At 38.2% G+C, this 18934-nt stretch overlaps 1 protein-coding gene across 1 annotated transcript in view; it reads left to right on the top strand.

Annotated features, from left to right (window-relative positions):
* Positions 1 to 9813, top strand: part of LOC139739525 (uncharacterized) — a gene marked incomplete at its 5' end in the record, with an annotated part of 36618 nt that extends 26805 nt beyond the window's left edge. Inside the window, 7 exons of the mRNA XM_071650124.1 lie at positions 496 to 564; positions 1121 to 1197; positions 2172 to 2269; positions 3893 to 4090; positions 5297 to 5434; positions 6734 to 6903; positions 7487 to 9813. Of these exons, the coding sequence (XP_071506225.1) occupies positions 496 to 564; positions 1121 to 1197; positions 2172 to 2269; positions 3893 to 4090; positions 5297 to 5434; positions 6734 to 6903; positions 7487 to 8191 (1455 nt within the window). The remainder of the gene's footprint in view (positions 1 to 495; positions 565 to 1120; positions 1198 to 2171; positions 2270 to 3892; positions 4091 to 5296; positions 5435 to 6733; positions 6904 to 7486) is intronic.
* Between the last annotated feature and the right edge of the window lie 9121 nt (positions 9814 to 18934).

Here is an 18934-nt window from a genome sequence, read left to right on the forward strand (position 1 = left end):
TTTTTTTGTGTGTGTGCAAAAAAAAAAAAAAAATCTCGGAATCCAATTTCCATTAAGTATCTCCAATTCAGTAATGTATTTGCAATTTATGGAAGGATGAATGAAACTGATGGAAGTGTAATGTTAGGTTTATCAATGCTTGTGGTACATATTGTAATTCATTTTGTTTCTCCCCCCTCCCCTCCCCCCCCCCCCCTCCCCAATTGTGTAATATTCAAGGTATGATACTTGACCTGGTACTGCTTTATCTGAGGAGATAAAAGTAAGAGTTGAAAAAAAGATACATTGCCAGTTTCGAAGAGTGCATGAGCACACAATACCCTGTACTGTAGGCATTCTTTATTACTTACTCTGAAGCAAGACTTCACTACAACTTTACTTAAATCTTGATGAACAAAGACAGAGTAAATTTGAAGAATTTTTCACGTGTTGGTGTGGGTGCATTTGTGGTCTTGTTTGTTAAAATGCCTAACTTTGTGTGCATTTTGTAACCAGGATTGTTCAGATGGGAAATATCTTCTGTGTGAGTATGCCTGGGGTGTCATCAAGAGACTCATATTCCAGGTGAGTACGATGAAAGCAATCAGATTTGGCATCTTGATATCCTTAGTGTAGGTTAGAATGTAAAAGAAAAGGGAAATGTCTTCAATATCTGGAATGCCACAGGTTAGAAAGTGACTTCAATGGAAGATCACAATTCAATGTTGAAAGAACCTTGTTTCTGATTGGAAGAGGTGAGTTTCAAGTGTACCTGTAGTCATAAGTGATACAGATTTTGTATTAAAAAAAAAAGTGTTTGTGTTCATGGGTGCCATAAGGGTACTGTGTCATTAAAGACCTGTGTAAAACATTGCTATCGTATCACCATACCACCATTCAGTCAAGTGTGAGCTTTTGATCAGCTTCCCTGGAACCATTACATCTTTTAGAAATTGAAATTCAACTTGAATATTGCATTTTGGTATGTATTACTTTTTTAGTTCATACCTTGTCTTTTGTATGTGCTGAATAAGTAGCAATGGTGATAAAAGAGGAAATACCCAACACCTCATAGAGATGTCCACTGTTTCATAGCATCTGTGAATTTCAAAGAAAAAGTATCATATTTTTCCCCTTCCAGAAAAAGAAGTTTGAACTGCTGGTGGAGGGTGTATCAGACGGGAGGAAAATCACCTACTACACATGCACGGAAGCAAAGTAAGTCTGAAAGTGGAGTGTAAGGCTTCTCTTTTACTGACGTCATGTTAATCACCGGCATCATTTTTCTTCCCCCCCCCCCCCCAAAAAAAAAGAAAAAAAAAAGAAGAAAAAGTGAGGAGGAAGACCTATGACTAGCACACATAATGTTCGTCTACTCTAATCCTCTGCCAGGGTGAGTTGTAGAGCTTCGTCCATCTTCTTTGGCTTCCAGTGGCACTTAGAAATGTGTGTGTATGTATGCATATGTATATGTATGTGTGTGTGTGTATCTGTGTGCATGTGTGTGTGTGTGTGTGTGTGTGTGTGTGTGTGTGTGTGTGTGTGTGTGTGTGTATGTACCTTCATAGATTCATTCATGGGATGTACTGTATAAAACAAAAGTGTGCAATGTCAGATCGTGGAAATATCTAAAATGTGGCATCTCTCTGTGAAGGATTGTAGCTCTCAATTCAAGGCAGACATTCTCCTATTTCCACTGAATTTTTTTACTGAATTTGAAATAAAAACAAAAACAAAAACAGTAAAGCATTTACGATGTAGTTAGGTAAATGAAAAGAACAAAAAATGATGAATTTCGTATGAAGAGGTATAGGTAGGTTCTCAATAAAGAGAACTCTGTTTGTGTACCATGGATTAGCATTTACCAATAGATGCTATCTGGGTGTGTATCACAGACCAGCATTTACCAGTAACTGTTGTTAATCTGTGTATAATCGATCAGCATTTGCGAATAAATATTGTCTGCTTGTGTATTACAGATCGGCATTTACCAATAACTACTGTCAGTTTGTTTATCTCAGATCAGCATTTAACAACACTGCACTTTACTCGTATTGTTATCATTCATTGTCTTTGTAGTTTGTTTTGTTTTTAATTGTCCTGTCTTGTCCACATAACTGATAATTTACATGCTGTTAAAGACATGCAAATACACTAAACTATAACTCTTCTCTATTTGCATATGATCACAGATCGAAACACCTCCTGAGGCTGTGCAAGGTAACTCATACATTCCAGATGCAGACCCAACCCCAGGTGGAGCGAGCCAGGAAGAGGGAGTCTGCATCAGGTAGCCACATTGTTGGTCTCTCTTCTTTATCCCTCGGGAATTCTTGCTATCGCATTTAAAATGTAAAAACTCAAACAGTGGCGGCACTATTTAATTTCTGTAATAATGTGTTGACAGCGCTGTGCTGGTGCACGGCGCACACTCTATTTGGGAGTACTTGGAAAAGCATCGTGCACGATCTCTATCTCCAAATTACCATAGTTTTGTAGATTTTGTCAAGTGTTACGTGATTGGAAAAGCAGTGTCAACTGTAAGCTCTGAAAATATGTTTCTTTTGTGATGTGACAACATTTCAGTTATGATAAAAAAGGAAAAATTAAATGTGATTACAGCATAAACATTCTGTGCATGCCTTGTACAGTAACTCTGCATTAGCAAAAGTGTATAAGTAAACACCTTAAAATGTGACCCTGCTCGTCCTCTGCTTGTTGCGTGTGGGTTCATGAGAGCACCTCATTCATTTGCATGTAGTCTATGGGCAGCGTATCAACTTGACTACTAGCGAAGAAATATGTACATTTATATGTGATAGGGAGAATTGATTTTTATATTTCACTGATTGGACACAAAGGCGTGTATTTAGGATTTTTTTTTTTTTTTGGGGGGGGGGGGGAGTTGGGGGAGAGAGAAAGAGGAAGGAGTGGGAGGGTCATTCACATCCTATGCACCCCTCCTGAGGAGGAGATGTCTTAGATTACTAAAAACGTGATATATTTATTTATTTTTTTTGGGGGGGGGGAGGGGAGAGAGGAGGATATGGAGGAGAATTCACACCCGATGCACCCCTCTTGCAGGTGAGGTGTCTTAGATTACTCAAAACATGACAAACTTATTTGTGTTTTTGGAATTGACTTCTGTGAAGAAAAAAAAAATGAAAACAAAGCCGGGCTCTTCCTTGACCTCATAAATTATCCAAGTCTTTGGCTTTGAGCTGGAAGGGCATTCAAGACATGAAGTATGTTAGAGAATGAGAGCCTTGGTGCTTTAATATGTTAGAGTTGCCAGCTTGGATTTCTCTCCCTGGTCGTTAATGGAATCTTTAGTGAGAAGCAAAAAATATGTGCTTTGAGGCATTCTTTTACCTTTATGCAGGGAGAAAAATGTCGGGTTTTCCTGTTCTCTTCCTCGCTTTCAGGCATAAATCTTTATTCCTCATTCTTGAGAGGCTACATACCCAGTACTTTATTTTTACCTGTAGTTATATGCTGAATTGTGACAAAGAGCTGCCCATATGTTTGTTTTGACAATATTTAGTGGATTCTTTGTATAACAAAATGACAAAAATATGTTTGTAAATGCAAACTATGCTCTCTGCGATATTTGATTCAGCATGCATAGCATATGAAACTTCCCCATTTTAGACCAATTTTTGCGTTTGAAATATACATATTTATTTTTCTTAACTGCGTAACAGTGCGTTTCCAGATATGCAGAAGTTAGCAGCCTTGACTGTAAGTCATGTGATAATGTAACTCTCTCTCTCAGACATTCGTTAGCTGTTTACAGATGTCTGTACTACAGTTTATTTACTTCATCTCAAGGATGTATACTTTTATGTGATGTGTATTGACCGATGCCGTGAGAGTAAGATTTGCACTGCTTTCTTTGAAAATATCCATGCAGAGAAGAAACGCTACAGGGAATCGTACATCAGTGGCGACATCTCGTGGTCGGATCTGGACAGCTCCATGACGACGACGTCGTACAGCGAGATGTCGGCGACGAAGGTGGAGCAGCGGCTCTCCGTCATCAGCAATGTCAGCTCGGTGGCAACCTCCGGCATCGTGTCGGACGAGAGGCCGCCAATGGAGAAAACTCTGAGTGAAGGTACATGCAATGTGTGGCGCATGCAGCAGCATCATTTTCTTTATTTTAATCGAGTCTTGTTGTTTGCCGGGGAAGGTTGAAGTTACCGAAGGAATGGAATGCTTGACGTTATCATGTTGTCATTTTTCCGTTGTCTAACATGATAAGGAAAGCGAGAGTCTTCTCATTTCATTTCTGTCAAACCATTTCAGAGTACAGGATATAAGAACTACTGTCAGTACAACTAAAATATACAAACTACAAAATATAGCAAAATATTGAATGCATAAGATATGTTGTATGACATAAAAGCCATCAAACAGTGGGTGGTATAAAATATTTACAGTAGTGCTTGGATAAACATGTAATACTCAGACACTCCGTAGAATACTGTAAATATCCACCAGAGGTTGTTAACCCGTTGAGGACAGACTGAAACACCATTTCCCATAGACACCTGCCTGAGTAGTCTTGGGATTCGTCTTCAGTGGGTTAAACAATGACACTAAACAGACTTATTATATAGTGTTTTAAAGTTTGGCTGCTGCCAATCTCTTTAGTGTGAGGTTTATTTGATTTCAGATCAAAAATCTTAGAAACGTCAGTATGAAGTGCCATATAAATGCAATTATTATTATTATTATTATCAAAAATCATGATGATTACACTCCCAGTGTTCATTTGAAAGTATCAGTTTATTTATTGAAAGGTATTTCAGGAAGCATCTGATACTAAAACAATTCTGTTAAAGCATAACTGGCAAAAAAAAAAGTTAATAAAGTGATTGACACCAGTTTTCAGCTGTGGATTCTGCCAAAAGGTTATTTATACTATGGGAAAAAGTTTATATGATGAGATAGTATGATTGACAGTTGTGGGCATTAAAAATTTTCCCTTTGTCTTTTTGCTAAAGTGAGCAGGAAACTACAGATGATCTGAGACATTTTAGCTCTCAAGGTGGCAGGATATTTGCACACTTATGATAAATCTAAATCACAAAGATATTGTTTGGGTGTTCCCATGTCTTCCACTGAGCCCAGAATCTATATATCACATGGTTCATGTAGAAGTTTGTACATGTCGAAATTGGATGCCAACAGTACCTAATAGATAAGATTCAGTAATCATTGGAAGTGTGTATATTAAAGGAGGAAGACAGCCCCTCTTGGCTTCAGTGTTACCATTTTTTTTTTTTTTTGATCTTAACACCATCCATTGCAGCCGAGAATGACGACCTGTCTTCCACGTCCAAAGCTCTGGAGTCCTCCACTTCCGGCATGCTCTGCAGTCCAGGCGTGCAGCTAGAACCCCAGCTGTCTGTACTGCCCTCTTTGTCCAGAGAAGATATACTTCAAGCTGGTAAGCAGTTTGGGCACAAGATGGGTCGCACTTGTGTAAGGTTTTCTCCAAGACTTTGAATCAAGCTAACAATCAAGAGCAACAGAGCTGCCTAGCCTCCCTGATTCTGCTGGAGGCTCCCTGAAAAAAACAAAAACAAAAAACAAGCAAACAAGCAAAAATTGGGACAGCTCTACACATATTTTGACAAGAGAAATGTTTTTTAAAACAGCCTCCATAATTGGGGAAATTATCTTTACCTCTTGAGATACTTGAACACACTTTGTATCTTCCTGACTGCCCTTTGAAATCTCCCCGAGTTTAATGTCTGAATATTTGCAGCCTTGGAGGTACTACTTACATGTATTTATTCACTGCGAAAATTATTGTCCCAATGCTGGAAAAACATGCACATGCACGTCCTTGTGTGAGAGATATTCCCTGACATGATTTCCTTGAAGCGGAAATTCAAGATTTGAAGAAGAGCATTGACAAATGTTATCATGATTATCATCAGAATTGTGATAGTAATGGAGTGGTAGGGATATTTATGATAATGACGATGGTGATGACGATGGTGATGGTGATGATGATGGTGATGATGATGGTGATGGTGATGGGGATGGGGATGGGGATGGTGATGGTGATGGTGATGGTGATGGTGATGGTGATGGTGATGGTGATGGTGATGGTGATGGTGATGGTGATGGTGATGGTGATGGTGATGGTGATGGTGATGGTGATGGTGATGGTGATGGTGATGGTGATGGTGATGGTGATGGGAATGGGAATGGGAATGGGAATGGGAATGGGGATGGTGATGGTGATGGTGTAGTGATGGGGATGGGGATGGTGATGGGGATGGTGATGGTGATGGTGGTGGTGGTGATAATAGTGATGGTGATGTTGATGGTGGTGGTGGTGGTGATGAATTTGATGATGGTGATGATGGTGATGATGATGGTGGTGATGGTGTGATGGTGGTGGTAGTGATAATGGTGATGCTGATAATGGTGATGATGGTGGTGATGGTAATGGTGATGATTGTTTTAGTGGTGATAGTTGTGATATTGATGGTGATGATGGTGGTGATAGTGGTGATGGTTGTGATAATGGTGATGATAGTAATGATGATAATGATGATGATGATGATGGTAGTGAAAGTGGTGATGGTTGTGATAATGATGATGGTGATAGTGGTGATGGTTGTGATAATGGTGATGATGATGATGATAGTGATAGTGGTGATGGTTGTGATCATTTTCATTACTGTCATCATTCTGGTCTCCTATACTTGTTTCCGATGGTCTGCATCCACAGACTGTGCATCCAACCGCCACTCTGCAGCCATGTCCGATGCCTCCAGCCACAGGGAGCACCATGCAACTCACTCTTCTTCCTCCAGTGAGCTGGGGAGGATGCCTGCTCACCAGCTGCACTCGGAGATCATCGCAGTCCCCAGCGAATCGGAGTGGGCCTCCGATGATGAGGTCGGTGTAGAGTCCTCTTGCGAAGTCAGTGAGAGGAAAAATTGCCGGACAGTTATAGCTTTCAGTGTCAGTTTTGCCTCTGAGATGGTTTTTATCTAAAGATAGAGGGGGCAAAACTGTTATCTTGATTGTTTGATAACAGATAATTCCTTCTTTTGGCTGCTGTGCTGAAATGGATTTAAAAAAAAAAAAGGAAAGAAAAAAAAAGGAATGCTAAATGTTATCTTTTTAATAAAAAGCGACCATTATAGTCATAAGTACAATTTGTATGTTTAAATGTCTTTAATGTTCTTTATAATTTGATTAATTCAGTGTATAAATATGATAATGTAAGTGATGCGCAGTAAGAAAATTTCAATAAGAATTTTGTCCCAAAGCAAGTTTCCTTTCTGTGTAAAGCTTACAAATACATGCATTACATAACAAATCTCTGTATTGTGATGTATGGAAAAAAAAGAAAATTTTTTTTTCTTCTCTCTGCTTACCAATCACCTTTGGTTGTAAGATGTATATCTTTCTCCTGTTGTGTCAGATTTCAAACACTTCACTTTTTTATTTGCTTTTTTAAACCAATCATTCATAGGCTGAAGATGAAGACGATGATGAAGACGAGCAGCGGTATCACAGAAAACTCAGTTCATCCTCAAACCCTCATCTCATAGACACGCGAAAGATACGTGCCGAGATTGCCGATAAGGACGTGACAGCGCCATTGCTCAGCGCTCTGTGCAACGACCCCTCCCTTCTCATAATGCAACAGCAGCAGCAGAAGGAACAGCTGAGCAATGCGAATCAGGAGGACCATTCACTGGACAGCAACGACCTCAGCCGCACGTCCAGCAGCCGCGGCTCAGGCTCCGTGCACGAAAAGAGCTACCATGAGGACCTCAACAACTCCCTGACGACTCTCGTCAGCCACAGCTCGATAGACTCCGACATGCACAGCTCGGTGGTGGACCGCCTCAACGCCAACTCGTGCTCCATGCTGAACGCCCCTAGCGTGTACTCGATTGGTCTCTCGCACGGGCAACTCTCGAAGCACCAGACGCTCTCGACCCTGAACGACCTTGGGGACGTGGTCGACAATGCCCCGTTCGACGCGCGGTTGAGCTTTGACGCGGCCAGCGACGGGAGGGTCAAGTGCCAGACGCTGCCATCCAAAATGAACGCTAGCGAGCAGATGCTCTTGCTCGGCGCGAGTGTCAGTACGGTGTCCCGTGAGGAGTCCGTCTCGTACTCTGCCCCAAATCTTTCACCGGGTGCTAAAGTTCCAATCGCTAGCCACTGAGAGTGGGCGACTGACCACGCACCTGACAGAATAGTGGTAGCAACAACAATAACAAGACAAGATGTGTTGACCACCTCTTGATGTCCACACTTTGCTGCATGGAGATTCGGATAATCAAAGAATGAGGCTGTTTCGACAAGCAATGCAATAATAAGTTTTGTGTATCTACTGCAAGATATGCTGAAAGAACATTTTCAGATATTGTAAAAAGCAGTCTGAACGAAGTATTATCTTAAATTTTTTTTTTTTTAAAGACAGGGTCTGTCAACTAAGCAAGTCATCTTTGTGTTTATTTTAACTCACATTTCATGTGCTTTGAATGCCAATCAATGTACAACCTCAACTCTATGTATGAACTCGTCGAAAATTAAATGTCAAGTATTCATTTGCAAGCTCGAGAAACAGTGTTGGTAGGAAGATGCAAAGTTTGGACAATAATGAGAGTAATTAGGTAAACAGCATGTTACAAAATTCTGTACATGGGTAGATAGTGCATATGTGATATGAGTGTATGTTATTGTTATATGTTTCTGTGCTAATTATTATGAAAACACAAATTAATGATAACAAATATGAATACCTTCTTGAACAGCACAACTGAATCAAAATGACTCAAAAAGAAGACAATTTTGATCGAACATGGCTTGCTTGGGGGCATTTTATATTCATTTGTTGTTTTGACTGAACTTTTTTTTTTTTGTTGGTACAATTTGTGAATTGTCAGTGTGGACGTTGTATATGACAATGCGATTTCACTTTTGTACCTGTATGATATACTGTATATGCCATATATTCGCAGGTTGTTTATTTTTGTGAATTTCGTGAGTCAGGTGCTATTCGCAAATTTAGCAACGCGTGAAAATATGAACTCTGATCCCGACATGAATGCAATGTGAGCATGTACATTTCTCCATCTATTGCTGCACTCCACGATCGTGAATTTTACCACTCGCGAAATTGTCGGGAAGTTCGGATTCCCGAAAATTAGCCTCGCTAAATATATGGCATATACAGTAGGTACAGTATCATCATGTCAATGTTCAGACAATGTGGTTACACCAACCATGGTGATACATTGTCCATTTAAAATGCTTTCATATATAGTCTTACATGCACAATATGTGGGGCCTTGCCACTCTCAAGATATTTCAAATGTCAAAGACCAAAGATTGTAATGTAAAAATATACAAATACTTACAATGAGCTGGTACCTCAAGGACTTCACTCTGTGAATTCTGTTAAAAGGTGATTTTATACTAAAATGAGGTAGCATACTGTATGTTCTACATGTTCAGTAATCCTTTGTAGTATGTTTTGTTGGTCTGTGTTCATGACCACAAATTCATAGTGTGAGAGCATATTCAAAGTGCTACGAGAATGGGAGAAATTAGAATATCGAAAGAGTGGAACTTGTTTCACTTTCGTAAAGATGCCTTTATGTTGTGAGTTGTGAAAAGCCGATGGCTTATGGCTGAGAAATTTATGTGAATTCAGGTATTCAATCTAATTAGTATCATGAGGATCAGTAAAACAAAATCTGGGCGTGGGTTCTTAATATCAGAAGAGACATGATGTTGGCATATCCTGCACTAGTGTGGAGATGTGGCAAAATTCATTCAGAAATATATCAGGATTTTACCATGTACGTGACAGTGAAATATAATTGGTATGGTTGCTGTTAATGTCAGTATTCAAGTGTGACTGGTTTCATTTGAAGATCCAATGTCAAGTTACAAGCCATAAAGTGCAGCCGGGTGCATCAGGTGCAGGTTTGAATTTGCTCTAGCTTCTCTAAAGATTGCATCCACGCACATCAAATTTAATTTTTCAGATTATCAAACTGGTCAGTCACAAAGTTTACAGTGAAAAGCAAGAGAAGACATGTTTATGCAGAGAATACACCAAGAAAACAAACAATCAAAGGGCACACTTTGTAGGTATGCCCTGTTTGTTTTCCATAACTGTAGTTTTCATGTTCTCCTTTCCTTTGTATGGATTTGTCCCTTTTTTTTTTATTCTCGGCAATAAACGAGGGGAGCTTATATTAAACATGAATCATGCAATTCAAGTTAGTCTTCCAAAGGAATGCCCTTGATATCACAGACAAAAGAATAATCAAAACTGATTCCTTTGCCTTCATACTTTGAAGAGAGATGCAAACAGCTGGAACAGATATTGACATACCCCATTCTAAGGTGCACATAGTTGCTTTCAGAAGATTAGCTCTAGTGTATAGTGTGTCAATATCATGATGCAAAGACCTTGCACTGTCTAAAGTCATTTCTTTTCCCTTATGTTTATTTACATATTTCATAAGCAGATGCTATATCAATTGATTCACAACTATGAGTCCTTTTAATAGTTAAAGGGTGTGTACAGTTCTGGTCGAGGTGAAGATTTAGCTTTTAATGTTTTGCGAGATATTCAGAAACCACGCTGTGAGATCTCAAAGAGCATGCAGTTCTAAGGGGTATCAATAGTTTATTCAATGAAAATCAGTTTTGAAATGGCTGAGATATCCAAAAACAAGGTGAAAGAAAGAGATCCTATTAAAGTTGTGGCATGTCGCCTTTTATTATTAGCACTTTTTTGGATATCTCAGCCATTTGAAAACCAATTTTCATCAAATAAACTTTGAATCCTTCTTAAAATTACATGCTCTTTCACACTTCATAAGAGGCTTTTCATTATCTTACTTAGGAATGTTCAAAACATGAATCCCTACCTCAACCAGTACTGTACAGCCCCTTTAAGTTGCAAGGTCCATCTTACTTCCATTTGTTCTAGCATTCTGTGCTGCATGAGTTAAGTTTGTGATCTTTGGAAGGTTTCTTTTTTGTGCAAATTTACCTTCAGATTTGGCCTTATTGGTGCTTTGAATTATACTTCACAACCTGTGATTTTCTTTTGGTGGTTGGGCGATGGAGAGAATGTCAGTTCTTTCTTTCTGTATCCATTTTACAGTATGACCCAAAAATATGATGGCCTTTTTGAACTACTCTTTCTTGGCCTTGCTGTAAAACCGTTTAACACTCTTCTGTTTTCCTGTTACATGAACCCACTTCATTTATGATGTTTCTTTAGCTCTGTGAATGAAATTAATGTAAGGTAAATTGCAGACTTTTGATGAAGCTAATTAGATATGTTTACTTTGGGGCTGCATTTTTAAAAGAAGGTTGGCAAACTCAAGTGCTTCAAAATCCAATGGGGATTTGCTGCTGACTGTAAACAATGCACTGAAAATTGTGGCATGTAGTAACATATCCCAGTGTGTTTAGTTCTTCTGTTGAAAGCTTATGTCAGTAATTTGTTCTGATATGCATATTATGGCTACCCAGAATATTCACTGATAAAAAGGGTGAAAGTTGGCTTTGCTTACCCACAATATACAAAGTGTTAAGAATTTTAGAAGTACATCAAATCATCTAACATTTTGAATGAGTACAAATATCTGTTTAAACATCATAATGGTATTTGATCATAATATTAAGAGTATGTCCAGAGTATGCTACATACCTGCATAGTGTGCTAGTAGATAGAAGACTGTTTTTAAACTTTGTCCCAAGGGTAAAACTTTGATATACAAGTAATATTGTATCTTTCAACAAGTTCAAGCCAATAATCTTGGCCTTTTTTTTTTATAATGTCAGGCTAGCTTTAAAATGTACTACATATGCTGGCAATTTTAGCATTACCTCGTAATGTGTCAAAGTATTTCCCTCTAACCTAGCCCTCCTAGGTTGCATTAAAGGGGATCAGGTATAGCCTAAGACAATGAAGCCTTTGCAGCTATGATGAAATAATTATTCCTCTTTTGTAATGTTAATCAAAATCTTAATTGTCATATCTAAGGGTGCGTTCGAGCGCTCGAAAGTGAACCAAAGCGAACTAAACCAAAGCGTACCGTACCGAACTGTGCCAGTTTTGGAGCGTTCGAGCGCTTTGTGGAGAAAGCGTACCTCACGAGTTATTTTTAGAAAATGTCACGCTTGTTTGTAGCAAGAATGTCATTCACCTGGCGCTTGAACTACTTACAGCTGTCCCGAACAAAGAGAATTATGTCTTTGCATTGTGATGTATGGGCATGATACGCGCATGCTTTACAACAAACTTTTGGTATGCTTTGGTACGCTTTTGGAGCACATCGGGAAGTGGTCCACTTTTGGCTCGGTACAGTACGGTACGGTACACTTCAGGAGCGTTCGAGCGCTCCTCTGGCGTGGGTAAAACATGAATGTATATATACATGTATATGGTTGTCACCCATTATGCATTGCCTATACAGAGAATCTCAAGACCATCTCAAAACAATTAAATCTCTTCCTTGTTACTCTCTAAGAACAGAGATGTCTTGTATTCGTCCTGAAGGTTGAGAGGGAGTGGGTCCCAAAATTGCGTACTGTAAAACCAGAAACATTCGTGGCATGAAACTTTTGCAAATTGGAGCCATCTGCCTTTTTCATGGCATGAAATTTTTGTGAATTGCCACTGGCATTCAAATGCATTGTGTGGACAAGAACTTTTGTGTGCATTTAATCTTGCCTCCTCGCAAAATTCACGAAAATTTCATGCTTGCTAAAATTTCTGGTTTTACTGTAATCAATTGGCTCAATCTGTTTGGATGTCTTAGAACTGTTAGACAAGGGGAGGTACATGTAGCAGGTGGCATAAATCAAAAAGAACTTATTTGAAGCACAACTTTCTCTTCAGGTAGCATCATCTCTTGTATGCAAATGATAACAGAGGCTGTGTAAATCAGAAATGAAACGAGGCCCATTGTTGCCTAGAAAAATGTCAAGGGGTCGAAATGAGACAAAGTTCTCTTCTTCACTGAAGAGTGAAACTTGCATAGAACAACTTAGTCTTGGACAAGTGGAAGAATCCTTCACTAGTCAGAAATATTGAAATGAAATTCAAAAAAGTCTCCTCCACTTCTTATGGCCAGTATAGGGACCAGAGTGAGTTCACGTGTGGCATCTTGCTATTTTACTGCAGAGCGTCTCTCAGATATGACAAAACTGTGCATCAGTGTGAATGGTGTGTGAGGGAGAGCCACATTTTCTGCTTTTTCTTCTTTCTTTTTTCCAGAAAGATTGTAAAGTGTAGTTGTGTTAAACTGCACATCCTGGGCCCCATTTCATAAAGAGTTTATTTGATGACAACTCTTTGCTGGAATGACTATTGTCATGGTAACGACAAGAATACAGCTTCCTGATTGGCTGTTTGCTGTGGAAAGTTGTCATTCCAGCAAGAGTTGTCATCCTAACATCTTTTATGAAATAAGGCCCTGGTTGTTAACCTTGACATTACTGATGGCAACCTGTTTATGTACATTATCAGTGGTGTTCTTAGATGGTGATCCTGAAAAGGTTAGACCAAATTTGTTGCTGTCCCTGCATAGCGTTACCTTCATTCGTCAAAGTCACCAAAGGAGTGTCTGTTAAACAGCATACTTTGATATTGTCGTTGATGGACACAGTTGGTCTTAAAGGCTGAAGGGGTTCACATTGTACCATGTCTGTGAGGTCTACAAAACTCTACAATGTCCATTGTGACTCAAATTTTGAATTTTCTCAAATCAAAAGCAAATTTAATTTTATTTACTCAAATTGAACTGTGGTTTGTTTACATGGCAGCTAAGTATCAACACAGAGTTTCTTTTACATATTCATCATGCTATCAAACATAAGTGTTTTTTTTTTTTCCTCTGCATTCATTCCGCTTGTTTTCAGTAGTCTGATGCAGAGTAGGTGAGTCGCAGGCAAAGCTAGTACACTGTCCAATGCATACTGCCGTAAGCAGTCATTTTAGAATCACCTTTAGTGTACAATATCTGCTCATGCCTGGGGACAATTTTTACTGGCAAACTATGAGGACTCTGGCATACATAAACTCCGCCCACTGAAGTAAACTATGCCACGCCGGGACATAGTTCTTTGGTTGAATTCCGCAGTGGACGTACTGGTGCGTCCACTGTTGGGTAGTGTTTTGCAGGTGTAGTCACAGACTACTTTGTCAGGAAATCAGATGTGAAAGAGTCTTTGAATGAAATGATACAACATCCTCTGATGCATCTCTGTGATTCGCTGGGTGCTGTTTTTATTTCAATTTCAATTTTGTATTTGTGATGGTATGTCACATTGTCAGCTCAGTTTTACATTATTTTTTATTTTTCATTTTCATTTTTCTAATAAGTATTTATAGCATGAATATGAAACACTTTTACCATCTCAGCATTTTACAGATTGTAATAAGGGGAGTATATTTTATGTAGGAATATTTAAAACATCTTTTTATATGATACTCTCAGGTATGTACTACTTAAGAAGCGAACTCAGACATTAAGAAGAGACTTGCATTTCCTGCTATGCAAATATGTATTTTGTCAATTTTTTAATGTACTCTGTCCTTGATTGTATTTGTTAGTGAAAGGAATGTGTTATTTGCCGTAAATGTAAGTCAACACTTCCTGTGACTTTAAAGAAAAGTTAGAACGGACATGGGGATGATTTCTCGACCAGCCAAAATAGCAAGGAGTCTGTTTCCATGATTTATGTGTACCGTATGTTCTTAAAATGGAAATGTACACCCTTATTTCTATTGCTTAAAGATACCAGTATATGCCTTGGCATGAGCTAATGTACTTTAAGAGTGGAAAGTTTTGTGCATTTAACACGAAACCGACGTGAAAAATAAAACATGCAATTTTTTTCTTGTAATACAGTGTATGTAATACTACTTTGAAATTTGATTACACAGAATTAAACTCATATTACCAGGCTGAGTGGGAAAAATTACTTGTGGAAATTTCCACTTCTGTAGTAGTCTACATGTCTCCCGTATATACACCTCAAGCCTCCACCCCATGTTTTCACAGTGCAGTACTATTCTGTTGTGACCGAGAACATTGTCCCCTCCTTTGGAAATTTTTGTGTCAGTACATGGGAGCAAATTGTCACAATCTGATTTTTTCTTGTCTATACTGTCCCCGTAAGTTTGTTTTCAATGATATGAAATGTCATTGTTCTATCGCTATTTCATTCATGAATGCCTTTACTTAACGAAGACCTTGGGATTGATTATTATGTTTATTACGTGAAGAATTTACACCAAGTTCTGAGAAAATTGCTTTGATGTAAATATCACCTTGACTATTTATAGCAGGTACTATTCATGCCACCCGATGTTCCCTCGTGATGAATGCATTATCTCGATCACCGGTAGTGCATTGTCCCCATGCATTTAACAAAGGTGGGTTTCACACTTTTGTAAGTACTCGTTTGTAATTGTGTTTCAGGAACAATCAAACATGTAGCCCTTGATGTACTCACATGGAGGAGTTTGTATATACCCATGCAATGTGGCGAGATGAATGCAAGGTCAACCTAGGCTCCATCTCATAGTAGGTTAACTGTTTTGAATTGCAGTTTGTATTAAGACTCAAGCAAAATTTCATTGCAAAACACCTGTGATCCACAATCACCAACTGTGATTTGAGAAGTTTGCGGATTTACCAACCCCCCCCCCCCCCCACCATAAAAGACAAATGAAAATTGATTAGCATAACAAAAATTTGAAGGAACGTATTTACAAATGAGTTCTGTGTAAGTGAGAAGTCCTCCACACTTAAAAGGAGTGCACATTGTTGTTGTGTTCATATTTTTATGTTTTTTATTTGTTTTTGCACAGGAGTGCTGGTGCTAACATGTACACATTTGTATTATTTTCTGATGATATGAAGTATGAAGTCTGTCCTTACAAAAAGCAGATATGGGGTGAGATGTTTGCGAGAGATTTTCACTGAAATTGTCTAAAAATACATTTTAATGTTGAAATTTAATTGGCAAATCATTAGTGCCAATGGAAGGAAAGATTTTAACTTTTCTGTTATCATGTGACTGGAAAATTCATGGAAAATTCGTGCATTTTTGTTTGATATTATTAGCTGTGTGGATATTACAATCCAGGAAGTATAGGCTTATTTGAGGCATGGCCGCAGATTTGAGATGGTCATATTGATGATGAGAAATCAGCATGAAAGAGAAGGTCGTGGAAACATGAAATATATGCACAACTTTCATACATAAATGTCCCAAACAGCTCATGTATGATGACAGATATTCGTCTGTCATCACCGTTTTTTTTTCTCTTCAGGTAATGTATCTGAAGACTTTGTTTATGCTTTAACCAAATCATTTTAATATTCATGTAATCTATCTTTTTTTTTGTATTTGTATTGTTTTAAAGTATTGTTTCCAAGTATCATTTTTTACACCTTTCCCCCAATGGTACCAATTATAATATTGATATTATTTTGTGTTTAATTGTCATTATTACTGATATATCTGTTAACTCTTTTTGTGTATCAAGTGCTATTTGAGCATACTGATGAATGTTTCAAAAATAACACCAAATAAATACTGCATACGTATCAACTATGAATATGAATGACTGCAAATCCATGTTTCTCGTAATCTCTTCTTTTCATGAAGTACAAATTTGTATACTGTATTTGTGAGAGGGAGTATTTTCTGATATATATGTTTATTATATATATAATGAAGAAACAGACTGGTAATGCTTTTTTGGCCAATAAAGCATGAGGTTATTCGACTCAAATTTTGGGCATCCTACGCCTTCTTCAGGAGTCTTGTCCTGAAGAAGGCGTAGGACGCCAGAAATTGGAGTCGAATAAACTCGTGCTTTATTGGCCAAAAATGCATTAACAGATTGTTTCTTCTCTTCATGGAGCCAATACGTGAAATCTCAACATGTTTATATATATATATATATATATATATATGTATAGTGATATATATATATATATATATATATATATATATATATATATATATATATATATATATATATATAATATATATGTATATATATGTATAGTGATATATATATATATATATATATATATATATATATATATATAATATATGTATATATATATAAACAAGATTTCAGAATTCTATAATACATGTATATCCTTCATACAAAGTATACTCTATGCCCCAGTTACATAACTTTTCTTGTGTGTGTGTGTGTGTGTGTGTGTGGTGTTTGGTTTGGTTTTTTTTTTTTTTTTTGTCTGGTCTGTCTCTTGAAGTATCAGCAAGGTTTTGGTAAAAATCCCCCAAAATTGAAAAAAAGAGGGATCTTTAAAAATTGCTGCTGTTATTACCATGATTTTAAGAAATGAACAGGAAAACAATTCACACTATGAAACCAGGGGGCTATAGTCCACCTCCCTGTTTAAACAAAGTTAGTGCAGCAGCTAAGGTCCAGAGAAGAATATTGTTCTCGTACAACAGTTTGACAATCAGTTGCTGCATTCTTCAATCATTCTTGTTTATCTCTTCTCAGTACACTTTGTGCATCATTTCACTGTTCATGTCGCCACTTCCAGTTGATAGACAGGGTGGATTGGGGGGGGGGGGGGGGCACCAGTTGTGCACCCCCTTTAATTTCTTTTTAAATAAAAGAAATAAACAAAAAAGATGAAAGGGGGCAGATTTATGTTGTTCCTCAGGAGGACGATTCATTACCTCCACCAAGGATGTTATGTGTATGCTGCTATTTTCTTTTGTGTTAGTTAGCAATGATACTGGAAAAGTTATGAACAGATCTTCATCAAATTTTCAGAACAGGTCCACTGTGGTACGAGTCATGGACAATTCGTTTCTCAGAGGCTGTGATGGAGGCTTGCACTTTATCTAGCTGATTGCTTTAATTAATTTTTGCTTTCTCTTTTTTTCCTTCATTTCTTTTGAATTGCCTTTTGGGAGTACCTAATCCTCACATTTTAGTTCAGACTATACTACTTTGCATTGTGTAAATTGTATGATACACATCATATTGTATGCTCACTTGAAAAGCAGGCCCTTTGGCCTTTAATACGACAACCCTGTTCACTGCTTAAATAAAACTGTATGAATGAATGAATGAAGGAAGGAAGAAATGAATGAATGAATGAAGGAATGAATGAAGTAAGGAATGATGAATACATAAATAAGTAGATAGATGAATTATTAAATAAATAGATAAATAGAGTTTGAACTAAACAAGATAGCAATAATAGCATTGTAACCCTATTCTTGAGAGAAAAAAAAAATGAGCCAGAAATAGGACCCTACAGGTGAATGTAACCAGACTGTACAATCAGGATCCCAAGTACATGGGCAGACCTCTTCATGATAGATCAAAGTTTTTAATGTTGTAACTTATGTTGGATCTCTTTAGAGTAAAAAAAAAAAAAGGTCAAGGAGGTGGAAGTCTCTTTCCACCTCCCAGGGATCTGGACAACTGGACTACTTATAGGGCATTAGGCCTATACATACAGACCTGTCACCCAAGGCAGATGAAGAAAAGTGGCCGTTGTAGACAGGTGGCCGCTATAGACAAGGGCGTTTGGTTAATGGCTTTTCTCTTGGGGGGTTGTGTTTAGTGGTCGCATACGGCAGGTGGTCGCTATGGACGGTGGTCGCTATAGACAAGTTTTGACTGCATTACCACTGCTCACCGTGTAGTAACATACTATTGTATACATGATAAAAGCCTGAGATGAAGGCTAGTACGAACATACAGCTCGATCAAAGTAGTAGCGTAGGGTCATTCCATCATCATCGTATGCACGTATCCGCCCAGCCTAGCCCTAGCGCATGTAGCCCACAGAACTCTTATGTAGCCCCCCTTGGCGCCCGCAGGTGAGAAACCCCGGTACTAGTACTCTTTCCC

The sequence above is a fragment of the Diadema antillarum genome, unplaced genomic scaffold (assembly GCF_040938485.1).
Source record: "Diadema antillarum isolate AM-2024a unplaced genomic scaffold, OU_Dant_1.0 seq00000803_RagTag, whole genome shotgun sequence".
Classification (NCBI taxonomy): Eukaryota; Metazoa; Echinodermata; class Echinoidea; order Diadematoida; family Diadematidae; genus Diadema; species Diadema antillarum.